The 16,731-nt window shown below is 67.5% G+C and overlaps 1 protein-coding gene across 4 annotated transcripts in view; it reads left to right on the top strand.

The window, feature by feature from the left end:
• CCDC33 (coiled-coil domain containing 33) overlaps nucleotides 1-16,455 on the top strand; it is a 64,085-nt gene extending 47,630 nt beyond the window's left edge. Inside the window, exons 12-20 of one of the 4 annotated variants that reach the window (XM_070054686.1) lie at nucleotides 10,420-10,585; nucleotides 10,795-10,883; nucleotides 10,978-11,109; nucleotides 11,196-11,277; nucleotides 12,035-12,201; nucleotides 12,346-12,444; nucleotides 12,750-12,836; nucleotides 15,607-15,720; nucleotides 16,255-16,455. In XM_070054686.1, coding sequence (XP_069910787.1) covers nucleotides 10,420-10,585; nucleotides 10,795-10,883; nucleotides 10,978-11,109; nucleotides 11,196-11,277; nucleotides 12,035-12,201; nucleotides 12,346-12,444; nucleotides 12,750-12,836; nucleotides 15,607-15,720; nucleotides 16,255-16,368 — 1,050 coding nt within the window. In that variant the 3' untranslated portion in view covers nucleotides 16,369-16,455. The remainder of the gene's footprint in view (nucleotides 1-10,419; nucleotides 10,586-10,794; nucleotides 10,884-10,977; nucleotides 11,110-11,195; nucleotides 11,278-12,034; nucleotides 12,202-12,345; nucleotides 12,445-12,749; nucleotides 12,837-15,606; nucleotides 15,721-16,254) is intronic. The other 3 variants (XM_070054687.1, XM_070054688.1, XM_070054689.1) reach the window with 3 other exon arrangements.
• Nucleotides 16,456-16,731: the final 276 nt, after the last annotated feature.

The raw sequence follows: 16,731 nt of genomic DNA, 5'->3' as shown, positions 1-16,731 counted from the left end.
AGCCCCTAGGGCATCTTCTCCCCCAGGCTCGGCCTGGCTGTCACCAGCCTGCCAGCCGCGGTGTCACCTGCCGCCCCAGCCCAGGCTGGTCCCTTGTGCCAGCCGAGAGGTGTGGGGGGTAATGAGGGCCCGTAATTAAGGTTGCTGGAGACGTGGCCGGGAGATTTATAGACAGCCTTGTCGATAACCGCCGGGGGCCGCAGAGCCGCGAGACGTCGATACGTTGTCCTCATCCGGCCCTCCCACCCTCGCGTGCACGCAGGCCTCGCTCGATTAACTTCACTTGTTGTCTCCATCTGTCTGCTCCTGGGTCTGCCTCCGCCTCAGAGGGGATCCTGAGCTGGCAACACAGCCCTCCTGCTACCTACGGGGCTCCCGGGGCCGTGCCTCCCCCTTCTGACTGGGGCTCCCAGGGCCGTGCCTCCCGGCTCTGACTGGTGCTCTCAGGGCCGTGCCTCCCTCCTCCGACTGGGGCTCTCAGGGCTATGCCTCCCCCCTCTGACTGGTGCTCTCAGGGCTATGCCTCCCCCCTCTGACTGGTGCTCCCAGGGCCATGCCTCCCCCCTCTGACTGGTGCTCTCAGGGCCATGCCTCCCTCCTCCGACTGGGGCTCCCAGGGCTGTGCCTCCCCACTCTGACTAGGGGTCTCAGGGCACGGCAGGGCCTCCTCCCTCTGATTGGGGCTCCTCAGGGTGGGGCACTGTCTCCCTGCTCTATCTAGGCCCCATAAGGCAAGGCCACGTCATGCCATCCGTCCCCCTCCCTACCCCAGCCCCTTGCCCTGGTGAGCCAAGCATGGCTCAACCCCTCTGAGCCTGGCCCCAGCAGGCAGGACCTCCGGCCTGCAGGCCAAGCCCGGGAGCCCAGCCCTAGCCGTGGCGGGGAGGCTGGCTGCCCCTGGGAGTGGGGAGGCAGGGCTCTGGCCCGCAGCCCTCGGGGTGGCCGTCCTGATGCTCCGAGAGGTACCGCCTGCAGGTCTGCTTCCCTGCAGGGGTCCGACCCTGGACAGCACCGGGCAGGTGGACGCTTCCCCAGGCCGCCTCCCCCAGGCTGCCTGCCCGCTCCCAGCACCCCACCCGCCTCCTCTTCTCTAGCCTCCTGCCCAGCTCCACCAGGCTCCCAGCCCTCAGCAGGTGTGTGTGGATGCTCGGGCAGCCATGCCCACCGTGGGACAAGCAGGCCTCCCGCTGGGGAGGGTCCCTGCTGCCACGGGCTCCTTGCTCGGGCCTCAGCCTGGCATCTGAGGCCCCGGGCTCCAGCCGCGCCCCCACCAGCCCTCCTCATGGCCCCCATCTCGTGATCCCCGTGTGCTTTTGTGCCCCTGCAGGCACTGCACCCCTTCCCACCCCCTGACAGATGCTACTTACCCTCAGAGCTCAGCTGTGGCCCTGGCGTGCCTGCACCCCCCAGGAGGGTGGGGTGGGAGCTGGCCGAGAGGCCCCAACTGCTTCCCTTACCAACATGTGTCCCCCATAGAGAAGACAAGCATGCACCCCTACCCCTTGCTCCCGGCTCCCCCTGATACCGTCCTGGCAGCCTGGGCCAGGCCAGGAGGGGGAGGGGCACACACAAGGAGGAGGGGGCTTCAGCCAAGTTCCCAGCTCGCCCTGCCCCGGGCAGCTGCCTGCCCTGGGCCCATCCCAGAGCACCCAGGAGCAGGGTGCTTTGCCACAGACAGCGCCCAGCGGGCAGTAGCTCCAGAGGCCTGCAGCTAGACTGGCACAGGTGTCTCCGCCCCTCGCCCAGGTCTCCCCTCAGGGGCTGGCCTCTCCCGTCTGTGTGACAGGGCACAGGAGCCCAGGGGCCCCCAGGTCGCTCCCCGGCTGCAGGGGAGGCCCCCAGCTAGGCAATGCCCAAAGAGACGGTGCCGCCACATGCCCCCCAGCCCGTGCGCAGGAGTGACAGCATTTGGGGGACAGCTCAGACCCAGACTTGGGGGGCAGGGGGAGCAGAGCAGCAGGGGGGCTCCAGGGCACAGGGTGTGGGGCCCAGTGGAGGGCACAACGGGCACCAGGCAGGCATCTGGGCCACGGGCGAGGTTGACGTCAGAGCCGGCGGGGCGGGGCCTGAGGATCAGTGTCCTCCCAGTGGGCGGAGCCTGGGGCCTGCGAAGGGAGACCCCCCATGCCGAGGGGGAAGCTGGAGGCACGGCCCTGCCCTTGTGGACTGCAGGCCGAGGCCGGCTGGGTACAGGAGAGCCGGCCCCAGGCTTGTCCTGGAAGTATGTATGGGGACCCTCGAAGACAGGACCCCCTCGCGCCTCGTTCTCCACCTCTGTGGAATGGGCACAGGGGTGGCAGCTCCTCGGGTGATCGGAAGGGGCTGTTGAAAGCACGGCAAGCCGTCGTGGGCTCTCCTGAACACGCCTGGGTGTTTCGGCCTTGGTCAGGAGCCGGGCACGGCGGACAGAGCCGCAGGGACCAGTCCTGTTGGTGGAGGCGGGAGGGGGCTTCTAAGGCTGCGGGGGCTGGGAGTGGGGGCAGCCGCTGGACAGAGGCTGGGCTGTGAGGCTGGAGACCCGTGGGCTGGGGCCATGGGAACCTTGACATTCAAGCTGGGTGGACGTGGTGCATTTTAAGGAGCTAAGAAGGGACCGCAGGCTCTTTAATGCCCATTCTATGGATGAAGCGCCTGAGGCCAGGCACGACCTCTGGGCCGCCTTCAAGCCTCAAGGCTGGGGCTCAGGCCGCCCGAGGATGTCTGGCACCTGTTCTCCGGGCAATGGCTGACACCCGCGGGCCACTGGGGCGCCGCTCCAGCCTCCCGCCGGCACGGGCTCCGCGCCCTGCATAAGTGATGGTGCTGGTAATTGTGTGCTTCCCAGAGTCCACAGACCTTTGATGAAAAATTCATGGCGCCCGGGAATGCGGCAGATTCCATGGATCGATCGGAGCACGCACAGGCAGGCGCGGGAGGCCAGGCTGGCGGGCGGCGGGGGAAGGCGGGGGGGGGGAGCGCCCTGGCCCGCTGTCTGTGGGCTGGGAGGGGGCACACACGGAGGGAGGTGGGAGCCCATTCCCCAGGTGGGAAGTCTGTTGGGAGAAGCAAGAGGGGCCGTGCCTGGGGTGCCGGCCAGGTCATCGTCAGGAAGGGGGCTGGCCCCGCCAGGACCCGCACGCCCCCTGTGGGGCCCCTCGGGAGGGCGCGGCCCCTGGGCGGGGGCTCTGCGGCCACGACGACCTCACAGGATTGCCCGGCAGCTCTGTGTAGAGAAGGGACCCAGAGCCAGCGAGGCCACGGGGCTGAGCGGCCACAGAGCCCCTGCCTTGCACCTCTACCTGGCAGCTCCAACAGGAGCCGAAGGGCGTGTGGGGAGCACCCTGCCCGACCGCCGGCCTATTCCTCTTACGCTGAGCGAGGAGAAAGCAAACTCCAGCTGGGTCTCCCACATGGGTGCTGGGGCCCCAGCCATCCTCCACTGCCTTCCCAGGCCATTAGCAGGGAGCTGGGTGGGAAGAGGAGCAGCCGGGACTCAAACCAGTGCCCACAGGGATCCCGGCGTCACAGCCGGCGGCTTCACCCTCTGCGCCACAGCATCGGCCCAGGGCAGAGATTTCGTAACAGGTCAGGGGGAGGGGCCTGTCTTGCAGCCTCCAGCCGGGGGTCACTCCTATGCCCCGCGCCCCCGGAGGCCCCAGAGAGCCCTGTGGTCATCACTCCCTGCTGTCGGGGGGTGTTTCTGGAGCCCCAGCCTGGGCAGGCTCTGACCGGGTCTGGATGGGGGTCCTGTCGACCCCGTCTCTGGACAAAGGCACACAGACCCCACCCTGCCCCGGCTGGACACTTCGGGCACACGCCTCTGGGTGGGGCGCTGGTTTATGGGAGTTTCTTTCCCCTCGGCTTCCCAGAGCGTCTTTGGAAAACATCCGTCCCGGCTGGCTGAACTAAAGGGAAAGGAATTTGTCCAGGCTGCCAGGAGCGCAGGGGTGGGAGGCCCGGGCCAGCAGCGTGGGGTCCTGTGCAGGGGCCGGGGCTTCCCGCAGAGACCAGGCCCATGGAGGAGCAGAGAGAGGCGGGGAGGGGGCGGGAGTGAGGGGCAGCTGGAGGTCACGGTGGGGGTGAGGGATGCTGAGACTGGGGCAGGGGAGCCCCACAGCCCACCCAGCCCTGAGTGAGCAGGTGTGCACCTACCCGACTTCAACCCTCCCCCCCCAAAGGTGTCCCCCCCAAGACGGCCCCAGGGGCCGGCCAGCACCCCACTCAGGGCCCGCTGGGCTTGGTCACCAGGCAGGCACCGTTGTAGCAACAGGTCCCTGGGGACCCACCCCTGGGAGCAGGACCTGCTGGCAGGAGAGATGGGGGAGGCAGGGTCCTCGCCCCCGCCAGCCCCCAGGACTGCCCTGATCCTCACTGGCAGCTGCTCTGTGAGTCTGGGGGCGGGTGGGGGGGGAGGCTGGGCGGCACACCTGGCGGGCAGGTGTGTTGGGTGTGTTGCCAGGCAACCAGCGGACCTGCCCGGGAGCCTGTTCAAGGAGGAGCAGAGGGGGAAGGGCAGGGGCTGCCGAGCCCCCAGCCCCCGCTTCCGCCACCCGCGTGCACCCACAGGTGCCCAGGGAGGGAAGAGAGCCGTGACCATGGTCTCCAGCTAACTGAGGGGCAGCCCCCAGCTGGAGAGAGTGGCCGGGCCTGGGTTGCCCCGGCAGCGGGTGAGCGGTGCAGGGCGGTGAGGAAGAGCGGGCGGTACCGCGGGGTGGGGGGTACTGCGGGGGTGTCTGGGGGAAGCAGAGCCTCCCAGCCAGGGACGAGGCCAGCCTGGGGAGTGACCAGAGTGTCCCCATTAGCACCCACGGGCCAGCCCCGGCCAGCAGGGGGGACGCAGCTACATTAGGAGCCGGGTTCTGGACCTGGCCAAGCTCGGCCCCATGCAGCACAGGTGGGCAACAGAGCTCTAGCCAGGGGCATCCCGGCAGGAGGGGGCCCCCAGGGCAGGGGCCTTGGTGGGAGAGTTAGGCCTGTGAGGACAGGCTGGGGTGTCGTGCCCGCACCAGCCCCTGAGTGCCAGGCCCTTACTTCCCTGGGCCGGGGGCAAGGGTGTCCCCACCCCAGGAGGAGGCCAGGACGGCTCAGAGGGCTTCCTGGAGGAGGAGGGACTGGTGGAGCCTGGAAGGTGGGCGGGTTCCAGAAGACAGGAAGACCCGCCCCCACGCCAGCCCGGCCCCAGCCCCTTTGTGCCTGCCTGGCCCAATTAGCCCTCCTGGCTCCCGCAGAGGGCTATTACGTTGGCCGGGGTCAGCAGCCGGCCAAGGGCCCCGCCGCCCCTCAGCGCTGCACCGAGCCCTGCACAAAAGCTTCCCAGGGCCCCGGCTCTGCTGCAGTGGGAGGGGAGAACCAGAGGAAGAGAAAAGCACTCCTGCTGTGGCTTTGCATTGACCTTGGGGCTGAACAAAGGCCCTGCCGCCCCCGCCCCGCGAGAGGGCAGCGTCCAGCGTCCAGCGAGCAGGAGCACCTGCTATACACAGCGGGTCTGTGGCGGAGAGCCAGGCTGACTCTCTTGGGGGAGCCGGGGCGAGCAGAGCCCTGGTTCTAGAATCTTCTGTGGCTCCCGCCCACCCTCCATTCAGAAGCACGTTCCTGGCACCTCCTCCTTGGCTGGCCTGGCCAGCGAGGCCTGCTGCGGCTCTCCGGCCAGACAGACCTGTGTGTCTTGCTGCCACACAACAGCAGCCCAAGTCCGTGCTGTCCCCACCCCTCCAATCCCACCCAGCCCAGGGCCAGCTCCAGTGCCTCCCCCACCTCTGGCCTCTGGCTTCCCTCCTAGGGTGTCCCAGGCAGGCTGTTCCCTCCTTCCGGAGCTGCTCCCCAACCCAGCAGGAGCACAGACGGTGGAGCAGGTGGAAGGGAGCCGTCCAGGCTGAGCCCCGAATGGGCCTGGCAAGCTCAGGGCACCCTGGGCGGTGGCAGGTGACACAGGGGCCGTCCCCAGGGTGAAGGCCCCGGCCTCATGGCCTCATGGAGTGTGGCCTCGCCCTCCTGCTTGGCCTGGGCCGGCTCTGTGCCTCTGTCCCCACCTGGCCACTGGGGCCTGCGGACTCCCTTGCCTGCCCTCTGGTGGTGAGGTTGGAGAGTGCAGGGAGAGGACGAGGCTTGGGCAGCCGCTGACCGCCGGGCACTGTAGTTCTATTGTCCCACAGTGGGCCGCAAGGGGCGTGCCCAGGAATAGAGGGGGCTGCAGGGAGCCCCAACCCTGGGGAGATACCCATGGCACATCTTGGGCACAACCTCACCCTCTCCTCCGCCCCCCCCCCCACGGCTGGCCCCCTCGGAAGTGGCCCCAACCTCTGGAGCTGCATTTCACAGACATGGGGCTAACAGCTGTCCGGTCAGCCAGAGAGGCCTCAGGCATTAGGGGACCTGCAGGAGCTGGACAGGAGCCAGGATGTGGTCAGAGGGTCGCCTGGGAATGGGTCCCCCAGGAGAGCAGGTGGAGGGCGCCAGGCTGGTGAGAGCCAGGGATGACTTGTTGGCAGAGGTAGGCAAGGGTTTGAGGACAGAAGGCGTCCAGGGAGGGGCGGGCAGCGGCATAGTGGTTAAGGCGCCAGGGCGGGCAGCGGGCATAGTGGTTAAGGCGCCAGGGCGGGCAGCGGGCATAGTGGTTAAGGCGCCAGGTGGGGCACTGCCTCCACCTCGGAGCGCCTGGGCTGGAGCCCGTGCCTGCTCCTCACCGCAGCTCCCGGGTGACGCACCTGGGAGGCAGCAGGTGAGGGCCCCTGGCACCCACGTGGCAGACCTGGATGGCGGCCAGCCTCCCAGCTTCAGCCTAGCTCAGCCCTGGTTGCTACAGACATTTGGGGAGCGAACCAATGAACAGAACCCCCCCCCCGTCTCTCTGTCTCTCTGCCTTTCAAGTAAACAAAACTTTAAAGGGAACGAGAGGGACCCTGGCGTGGCCAGGGCTCAGATCTTACAGGGGTGGGGTCTGTGCTGGCACAGAGGGCTTTGACTTTGAAAGCTGGACCTGTCCGTGGGAGCCACAGTCAGGCTCCGAGAGGCGGGGAGACTGCTCTCGCCACTATGGCAGCAGGGCAAAGCACCCCCACACCTCAGTATTAGAAGGGTCGTTACGATGCCTGGCCCTGCTGGGAGGCCCTGGGGGCAGCCGCTGGCGCAGCTGGGGGTGGGCAAGTAGGCCCAGGCTTCCTCCCAGCATGGCGGCCGTGGGGCGATGGCAGGTGTCCCGGGGGAGGGAGGGTGCCACACGGCTCCTACTGCCTGGCCTCGGCAGTCCCCAGGGGTCACTTCTGCTGCATCCCGCCCCCCGTGAGGCCGGTGACATGAGCAGGGAACCAGGCCCCGCCTCTCCGTGTGGGGAGTAGAGATACCGCCAGCATCCATCACCGACCCGAGAGCGAGGCAGTGGGTCCTGCGTATTTATTGTTTCCATTTTATTTGAAAGACAGAGAGGCAGTGTCGCAGACAGATAACTCTTCCCAAATGCCTGTGCAGCAGGGGCTGGGCCAGGCCAAAGCCAGCAGCCTGGAGCTCCATCCGGGTCTCCCACGTCGGGTGGGCCTGCTGGGTGGGCGGCAGGGGCCCAAGGACTTGAGCCCTCACCCGCTGCCTCCCGGGGTGTGCATTAGCAGGGAGCCAGAACTCAGACTGGGCGCTCCCATGGGGCGGGGCTCTCCCCAGTGCCACACACTGCCCCCCGGAAGGCTGTGTCTTGAGGCAGCAGGAAGGACGCCCAGCTGGGGGGCCTTCCTGGAGGAGGAAGCTGTAGGGCTCAGATGGCCAGGCCAGGGCCCGCACGTTTCTGCTCTGACCCAGAATCTCGGCCAGCTCAGACCCTTCCAGCACCGTCACCCTGAGCCTCGGGGGGAGGGGCGCATACTCCCAACAGCCCCCAGAGAACCAAATCCCAGGGCAGCTCTGCCCCGTATGAGGACGAGACCTTGGCCAAATCACGCAGCCCTCGCTGCACCTGGCCCCACCTCGCCCTCAGAAAACCGGGGCTGGACTCTTCCCCCTCAAACCCCAAGTTCCAACTAGACAGAGAGGTGCAGACAGGGCCTTGTGAGGACCCCCCCCGGGCTGAGCACCCGTGGTCTGTCCTGGGTGAGAGGGGGATGCTGCGTGGTTTAGGCTGGCGTGTACATGCGTGTGCGTGCATGTGCACATGCGTGATCAAATGCGTCCCAAGCTGCTCCTAAGCCCCTCTCAACTGCCCTGCACGTGGGTGAGCCTCAGGTGCCGCTGCTGTGCCGGTGGGAAGAGCTGGGGCAGCTTCAGGCTGGGTCTTGTCCCCACTCAGTCCCATCGCCTGCCCAGGACAGGACCCAGCTGAGATCCGGATTCTCTGTGCGACCCTGAACAGGTGGCCAGCCCACCGGAGTCTCTGAGACGGGAAGAGCTGGGCACAGCAGGTCTGGGCAGGCAGCTGGACCACTTGGAGCAGGGCCATGTGTGCCGGGCTCGGGGATGAGTCTAAGACTCCCTGCACACACCCTTCCTAGCTCCTGCTTCATGGTGTGGGGGGTGGCCTGAGCGTCTGCGCAACACTGCTGCCCCCTGCTGGTGGAAAAGGCAAACTACATTCAGATGGCCTGGCCTGCCAGGGCCAGACCCTGGGGACCCCCGGGGGGACTCTGAGGTTGAGTGGCCACCCAGGGAAGGGCCAAGGAGGAGAGAAGGGTGTGCCCGGCCCGGCCCCGCCCCTCCCTATGCTCCTACTGCAGCCCCTGCAGGGCCTCCCACCTGCCTCAGGTGGGCACCTTGTCTGCACCTGCCCCTAGCCCCCTTCCCTCCCCTGGGAGAACCCTCCCCACCCCTGCCCCTGCTCATGCCCACGCCTCCCCTACATACCCCTCCGTCCCCAGCCCCCACACATCCCTTCTCCACCCTGGCCTGGAGGCTGTCTCTATAGACTGGAAACTATTGCGCTCAGTCCTTTTACCATATAAACTGCAAAAGGCGACCCACCGACAGGAACGGGAACCGACTGTGGGAAAAGCAAACTCCCATGAATCCATCGCTGGGGGCCAGGGGGTGGACCCTCCCCAGCCACACACCCCCACCTCGCCGCAGACGTGAGCCTCCTCGCCGCGTCCCACAGTCGCCCCCTGCCTGCCTCCCCAGCCACAGTTGCGTCTTTGTCGTCTGCAGGGTGCCCCAGGCTCTCAGCGTGGCTGGGGCGAGACTCACCCGGGCTGTGAGGGGTCCCCGCCGATCCCCCAAGTGAAACCTGGCCCCGCCCCAACAGGAGCAGCGGCCGAGGGCCCAGGAGCGCGGAGGAATCTGGGGCCATGGTGTCCAAGACTGGGCCGTGACGCACAGCGTGGCCCTGTGGGGAGAGGTCAGGGCTGCTGCCCGCAGGCTACGGCCTCCCGGCCCAGCTGCTCGGCCCAAGGTCCTGCTGGGGGCCCACGGTGGGGGGGAGGGGGCGCCTGGCCAAGGTCCCTCCCTCCCAGCCCCTGGGGAGGCGTGGCTCTCCGGGGGCAGCCAGGCTGGCGTTTGCGCCGTGGAGGTCCCCCGGAGCACCAGAGCCCAGACGGCGCCCGCCGGCCCCGCTGCCCCAGGCCTTGGTGCTGGCACCGAGCAGACCGCTCACCTCTCCGGCCCCTGCTTCCCTCGTCAGAAAAATGGGGGGTGACAAGATCTGCCCTCCCAGGCTTGTCCTGAGCACGGAGAGGAGTGGACGTGTGGTGTGGCGGTTCAGACCCTGCCCGGGACGCCCATGCCCTGTATCACAGGGCCTGGGTTCAAGTCCCAGCCCTGCCCCCATTCCTGCTGACGGGCACCCTGGAAGGTTGCAGGTGACAGCTCCAGTGCTGCCCACCTGGGAGACCCGGATGGAGCTCCCGGCTCCTGGCTTCAGCCTGGCCTGGCCCTGCTTGTTCTGGACCTTGGGGGAGTGAGCCAGTGGGTGGGAATTCTCCTCTCTCTCTAATAAATAAAACCGAAAAATACCACTTAGAGGGGGTAAACTCTCAGGGGGTGTCCTCCACCAGGAGGGTGGACGAGGGCCGTCTCTAACCTGGCGACCGGGTCTGGCTCCCTGCCCTGGCACGCTCCCCTCACCACTGGGTCCCGACCTCAACACCGCGCCCTTCTCGGGGTCTCCCCCAGGCATACTCCGTGTCCCCTCTGCACTCTGGGCCAGCTGAACAGCTTCAGCCAGGGGCTCCCCTGGGCTCCAGGGGTCAGGGACGAGGGACGAGGACAGGACATGGTGGTGATTCGGCCAGTCCAGCATCTCCCCAGGCTCTGTAGCCCATGCTGAGGCCTGCTGCCCAGAACTGGTGTCGGGGGCGTGAGAGCGTATCAGAGCAGCCGGCCTCATGGTGGCCAGCAGGGGTGAGGACTGAGCCTGGGAGGCACAGCCTAGGGCTTGGGGTGACCCGCGGGACTTCCAGGTGGAGGTGGCGATGCGGGCGGGGGGCAGCCGTGGTGCAGGGGCTCAGCCCTGGGCTCCGGGGTTCCCAGGAGATGAACAACTACAGGCGAGCCATGCAGAAGATGGCAGAGGACATCCTGTCGCTGCGGAAGCAGGCCAGCGTCCTGGACGGCGAGAACCGCAGGCTGCGGAGCCGGCTGGCCCGGCGGGAGGCCGAGGAGGCGCAGGCCGAGGCCCAGGAGTTGCAGAACCTGGGTGAGCTCACCCGGTGGGGGGGGGGGGGGCTGAGGCACGGAGACGTGGGAGGGGAGGGCAGGAGCTCCGCCCACACCCGCAGACGCTCCCACGGCCCCTGCTGCTGGGAAAGACAGAGTCCACGCTGCCCTCCTGGCCCTGACTTTGCTGACTCAGCAGGGAGAGACCCCCCCCCCACCTCCCTGAGCCACCCCCTGTGCCCCCAACAGGCTCCATGAAGGAGAGGCTGCTGCTGGCAGAGCTGGACGTGAACCAGCTGCGGGACAAGGTGCAGCACCTGCAGAACGAGCTGATTCGAGTGAGCGGGGACGGAGACGGGGGCCCCGCCAGGGAGGACCCCGGGGCCAAGGCTGGCTCCCGGGCACCCACGCGTCTCTCTTCTGCACCCGCAGAAGAACGACCGGGAGAAGGAGCTACTGCTCTCGCACCAGGCGCAGCCGCCGCAGGCCGCGCTGCTGAAGCGCTACCAGGACAAGCTGCAGCAGATGCGCGCGCTGGAAGACACCGTGCGGCACCAGGAGAAGGCAGGTGCCGGCTGCCCGCCGGGGGCCCGCCCCGCGCCGGCCCGGGGACAGCCCTGGCCAACGCGGCCTCGGTGCTCTGCCCGCAGGTGATCCAGAAGATGGAGCGGATGCTGCGGGACTGGAGCGAGGCCCCCGCGCCGAGCAGGCTGCAGGAGAAGCCCAGCGCGAGTGAGTGGTGGGGGTCCCTGGCACTCACCCCCCGCCCCGGTCCTTGCCTTCCAACCGCAGGACCGTGGCTGAGTTGCACCTGCGGGACCCAGCGTGGCCTGCTCCCCTGCCCAGTAAGGCCCTGGACGCGTCCGGGGCCCCTGGCGTCCTGCGGCTCCTCCGCACCCTAGGACACAGGCAGGGCAGGGGTCAGGAGTTTCCCCAGCAGGACCCCCGGAACCCGGCCGCCAGCTCCCTGTGCCTTTAAGGATTCTGCGCTACAGAGCAAACACCTGATGAAATCGGTGGCTCCTGTTCTCCGTGGGTGTCAGCCAAGCCGCACTCGGAGCAGGTGGCGCTGCACCAGGGCAGGCGGAAGCAAAGGCCACCTGTGCCGCCCCCCCCCCCCCCAGGGCCCAGGGCTGGGCTCTGAGGGAGGGGCGGGGGTTCTGACCGCTTCCAGAAAATACTGCAAGCTGGATCCTGAGAGCATCCAGGGGCCTGAGTGAGAGGGGCACAGGGAGCCCAGGAGGGGCACAGCCTGGCAAAGGCTCAGGGGCCGAGAAGGGGCGGGCAAGGAGGGGGCGGGATCCGCCGAGCAGGAATGGGGAGCGGGTCGGGGCGAAGGCTGGGCTCAGACTCTGAAGGGGGTGGGGACCTGTTCACCTGGGCAGCGGGGAGCCACTGCAGGCTCGGGAGCACGCGGGGGGCAGAGCAGAGGAAAACGCTGGGGCCAGCGGCAGGCACCCATCTCACAGACACCCGTGGCCAATCACAGGCCTCCCCGGGCCCTCTGCCCCCGGCCTCCCTCCGGGCTCCAAGGGAGAGAACTTGCCCGCCGACGTGTACTCCCTGCTGCTGGCGGAAAACTCGCGGCTGCGGGCAGAGCTGGACAAGAGCCGGCACCAGTCGGCCCCCATCATCCTGCAGCAGCAGGCCCTGCCGGTGAGAGCCGCGGCCGGGGTCTCTGGGGCCTGAGCTCCTTGCTTTTTCTCCTGGCCCCAACTGACCCTTGACCCCTAGGCCCCTGACACCCCCCTTGCCCCCTGGGATCATGTCCTGGGACGGAGCCCTTCTCCCCTATCCCAGGTGGACCCCGGGGAGCAGGGAGCAGGAGATGTGGGACAGAGGCTGCGAGGGACGGATGGTGCGGGCCACCCCGGGGGCACAGAGACCCTGCCTGCACAGGTGGGTGCCCCACTTCCCACTTGAGAGCGCACCTGACTCCAGGTGAAGACGGGGAAGGGGGCCCGCCCCGCCAGGACTCCCGGTTCCACTGCCGCTCTGTGTGGGGCGGGGAAAGGGGGCTCCAGGACAGGACAGGTGGCCCAGGGGAAACAGCTCTGTTCTGAACGCCAGGATCGGTGCGCAGCCTGGGCCTGGGCCCCCAGATCCGCCTGGCTTCTCCCGCTGCCGCCCAGGGCGGCCCCAGCTCCCGCGGCTGCTGCCCTCCTCCAGGCCCCGCCCTGCGTGAGCTGCGGCTTTGCCCACAGGACCTCCTGTCTGGCGGTGCAGACAAGTTCAACCTCCTGGCCAAGTTGGAGCGCGCTCAGAGCCGGATCCTGGCCCTGGAGAGCCAGGTGGGTGAGCCCAGGGACTCGCCAGGGCGTGCGAGGGCTGGGGCTCAGTGTGGGCAGGAGCAAGGCTCAGTCTATGAACAAAAGGGGGCTCAGCACTCAACCAGGCCAGGGCTCAGTGTGTGTCAAGGGACAGGCTCAGTGTGTCCAGGATCAGGGCTCAGTGTGGGGCCAGGGTCAGGGCTCAGTGTGGGGCCAGGGTCAGGGCTCAGTGTGGGACCAGGATTAGGGCTCAATGTGGGACCAGGATCAGGGCTCAGTGTGTCCAGGATCAGGGCTCAGTGTGGGGCCAGGGTCAGGGCTCAGTGTGGGGCCAGGATCAGGGTTCAGTGTGGGGCCAGGATCAGGGTTCAGTGTGGGGCCAGGGTCAGGGCTCAGTGTGTGTCCAGGGTCAGGGATCAGTGTGGGGTCAGGGTCAGGGCTCAGTGTGTGACCAGGATCAGGGCTCAGTGTGTCCAGGATCAGGGCTCAGTGTGGGGCCAGGATCAGGGATCAGTGTGTGTCCAGGATCAGGGCTCAGTGTGGGACCAGGATCAGGGCTCAGGGGGTGTCCAGGATCAGGGCTCAGTGTGGGACCAGGATCAGGGCTCAGTGTGGGACCAAGGTCAGGGCTCAGTGAGACCAGGATCTAGGATCACGGTGTGACCAGGGTCGGGGCTCAGTGTGGGACCGGGATCAGGGCTCAGGGGGTGTCCAGGGTCAGGGCTCAGTGTGTGTCAAGGGACAGGCTCAGTGTGTCCAGGATCAGGGCTCAGTGTGGGACCAGGATCAGGGCTCAGGGTGTGTCCAGGATCAGGGCTCAGTGGTGGGACCAGGATCAGGGCTCAGTGTGGGACCAGGATCAGGGCTCAGTGGTGGGATCAGGATCAGGTCTCAGTGTGGGTCCAGAATCAGGGCTCAAGGGGTGTCCAGGATCAGGGCTCAGTGTGGGGCCAGGGTCAGGGCTCAGTGTGGGACCAGGGTCAGGGCTCAGTGTGGGACCAAGGTCAGGGCTCAATGTGGGACCAGGATCAGGGCTCAGTGTGTCCAGGATCAGGGCTCAGTGTGGGGCCAGGGTCAGGGCTCAGTGTGTGTCCAGGATCAGGGCTCAGTGTGGGACCAGGATCAGGGCTCAGTGTGGGACCAAGGTCAGGGCTCAATGTGGGACCAGGATCAGGGCTCAGTGTGTCCAGGATCAGGGCTCAGTGTGGGGCCAGGGTCAGGGCTCAGGGGGTGTCCAGGATCAGGGCTCAGTGTGGGACCAGGATCAGGGCTCAGTGTGGGACCAAGGTCAGGGCTCAGTGAGACCAGGATCTAGGATCACGGTGTGACCAGGGTTGGGGCTCGGTGTGGGACCGGGATCAGGGCTCAGGGGGTGTCCAGGGTCAGGGCTCAGTGTGGGACCAGGATCAGGGCTCAGGGTGTGTCCAGGATCAGGGCTCAGTGTGGGGCCAGGGTCAGGGCTCAGTGTGGGGTCAGGGTCAGGGCTCAGTGGTGGGACCAGGATCAGGGCTCAGTGTGGGACCAGGGTCAGGGCTCAGTGTGGGACCAGGATCAGGGCTCAGTGGTGGGACCAGGATCAGGGCTCAGTGTGGGTCCAGAATCAGGGCTCAAGGGGTGTCCAGGATCAGGGCTCAGTGTGGGGCCAGGGTCAGGGCTCAGTGTGGGACCAGGGTCAGGGCTCAGTGTGGGACCAAGGTCAGGGCTCAGTGTGGGGCCAGGGTCAGGGCTCAGTGTGGGACCAAGGTCAGGGCTCAGTGTGGGGCCAGGGTCAGGGCTCAGTGTGTGTCAAGGGACAGGCTCAGTGTGGGGCCAGGGTCAGGGCTCAATGTGGGACCAGGATCAGGGCTCAGTGTGTCCAGGATCAGGGCTCAGTGTGGGGCCAGGGTCAGGGCTCAGTGTGTGTCCAGGGTCAGGGCTCAGTGTGCACCAGGGTCAGGGCTCAGTGTGGGACCAGGATCAGGGCTCAGGGGGTGTCCAGGATCAGGGCTCAGTGTGGGGCCAAGGTCAGGGCTCAGTGTGGGGCCAGGATCAGGGCTCAGTGTGGGGCCAGGGTCAGGACTCAAGGGGTGACCAGGGTCAGGACCAAGTGTGGGACCAAGGTCAGGGCTCAGTGTGGGACCAGGGTCAGGGCTGAGTGTGGGGCCAGGATCAGGGCTCAGTGTGGGGCCAGGGTCAGGGCTCAGTGTGTGTCCAGGATCAGGGCTCAGTGTGGGGCCAGGATCAGGACTCAAGGGGTGACCAGGGTCAGGACCAAGTGTGGGACCAAGGTCAGGGCTCAGTGTGGGACCAGGGTCAGGGCTGAGTGTGGGGCCAGGGTCAGGGCTCAGTGTGGGACCAGGATCAGGGCTCAGGGGGTGTCCAGGGTCAGGGCTCAGTGTGGGGCCAGGATCAGGGCTCAGTGTGGGACCAGGATCAGGGCTCAGTGTGGGACCAGGATCTAGGATCACGGTCTGACCAGGGTCGGGGCTCAGTGTGGGACCAGGATCAGGGCTCAGGGGGTGTCCAGGATCAGGGCTCAGTGTGAGACCAGGATCTAGAATCATGGTGTGACCAGGGTCGGGGCTCAGTGTGGGACCAGGATCAGGGCTCAGCACGCTGCAGGAATGCAGGGAGGTCCCTCTGCATTGTCTCACTGGGTGGCCCCCTCCCCTCCCCTGCTGCTCCTGGGGTCATGGGAAGATCAAGGCCATACTCCCCAGAGCTTTGCTTTCCCCCGGGCCTGCTTGTCCTGGCTTTCAGGGACAGGCCCTGCTGCCCACTGCCCACCAGTTGTCCCCCTCTGTGCCCGCAGTTGGAGGACTCGGCTCGGCGCTGGGGGCGGGAGAAGCAGGACTTGGCCATGCGCCTGCAGGAGCAGGAACACGGCTTTGGGCGCCCCTCAAACTCCATCATCATAGACGCCCCCGTGAGTGGCCCCTCCGTGGGAGCAGCTGCTGGGGCTGGGAGCCACCCCACCCCTTAAGTCACTGAGACAGACTGGGCGGAGCCGCTCCTGGGCTCTGGGTCCTGCTGTGTCCCCACCACCCTTGCTCTGGCCCCATTCCTGCCCCTGCTGAGCGGAGAAGACCCTTCGAGGCCGCCCTGGCCTTGCGGTGGCCAGGAGACACCTGGAGGAGGTGACCAGGAGACGCCGGGTGCTTCCTGCACCCCATGGGTAGCTTGTGGCCCCCAGCCTGGGATGGCACAGGCTCCTTCTCAGGAGACGGCACAGCCACTGTCTCCCCAAGAACCCCCACGCTCGGCCTGTCCACTCTCTGCTCACGTACGGAGGCGTGGTGGCTGGGTTGGGAGGGAGGCTCACAAAGGACTAGGGGACCGACAGGGGACGCCCCTGGGCACCGTGGGGGGCACCTGCTGGCCCCCTGGGTTTTGGATCCTGGGAGGCCTGCTGTGGCCGGCCCACCCGGGACACGGGGCGCTCACCCCCCTCGCCTTGCAGCCATGGAAAGCCTCGACCCCCGCCAAGGACCTCGAGCGTCCCTCGGATCTGGAGCCCCTGCCGCCAGGCTCGGACACGAAGCTCGGCAAGCCCGCGGACCCCCAGCAGACCTGAGCTCCAGAGCAGGCCTCCCCCGCTGTCCTGGGGGTCTCCCCGCGGCCCCAGCCCACCCTGTGACTTCATTAAACATTGGAGCACCAAGAGCGTCGGCCCGTTTCCTAGAGCGGCGTGGCCTTGGGCCAGCCTCCGCCTCCCGGGGCTAGCAGCAGGGCCGGCCAAGGAGCTATGTCTCCATCTAGCCAGGTGGGCGCACCAGGCGGGCAGGACTAGCCCACAGCGCCGGGCTCCCTGCTCCCACAGCCGGGCTCCACCTGCACCTCTGTTGGCTGCCCGGGCACAGGGAAGCTGCACCCCCACACACACGCTCTGCCTGGCCCCCAGCCCCCTGCTGGCTCCTGAGCTGCCAGCAGCAGGCAG

The sequence above is a fragment of the Oryctolagus cuniculus genome, chromosome 12 (assembly GCF_964237555.1).
Source record: "Oryctolagus cuniculus chromosome 12, mOryCun1.1, whole genome shotgun sequence".
In the NCBI taxonomy this organism is placed as follows: Eukaryota; Metazoa; Chordata; class Mammalia; order Lagomorpha; family Leporidae; genus Oryctolagus; species Oryctolagus cuniculus.
The sequence above is the reverse complement of the archived record's forward strand: the minus strand, read 5'-3'. Positions and strand labels throughout refer to the sequence as shown.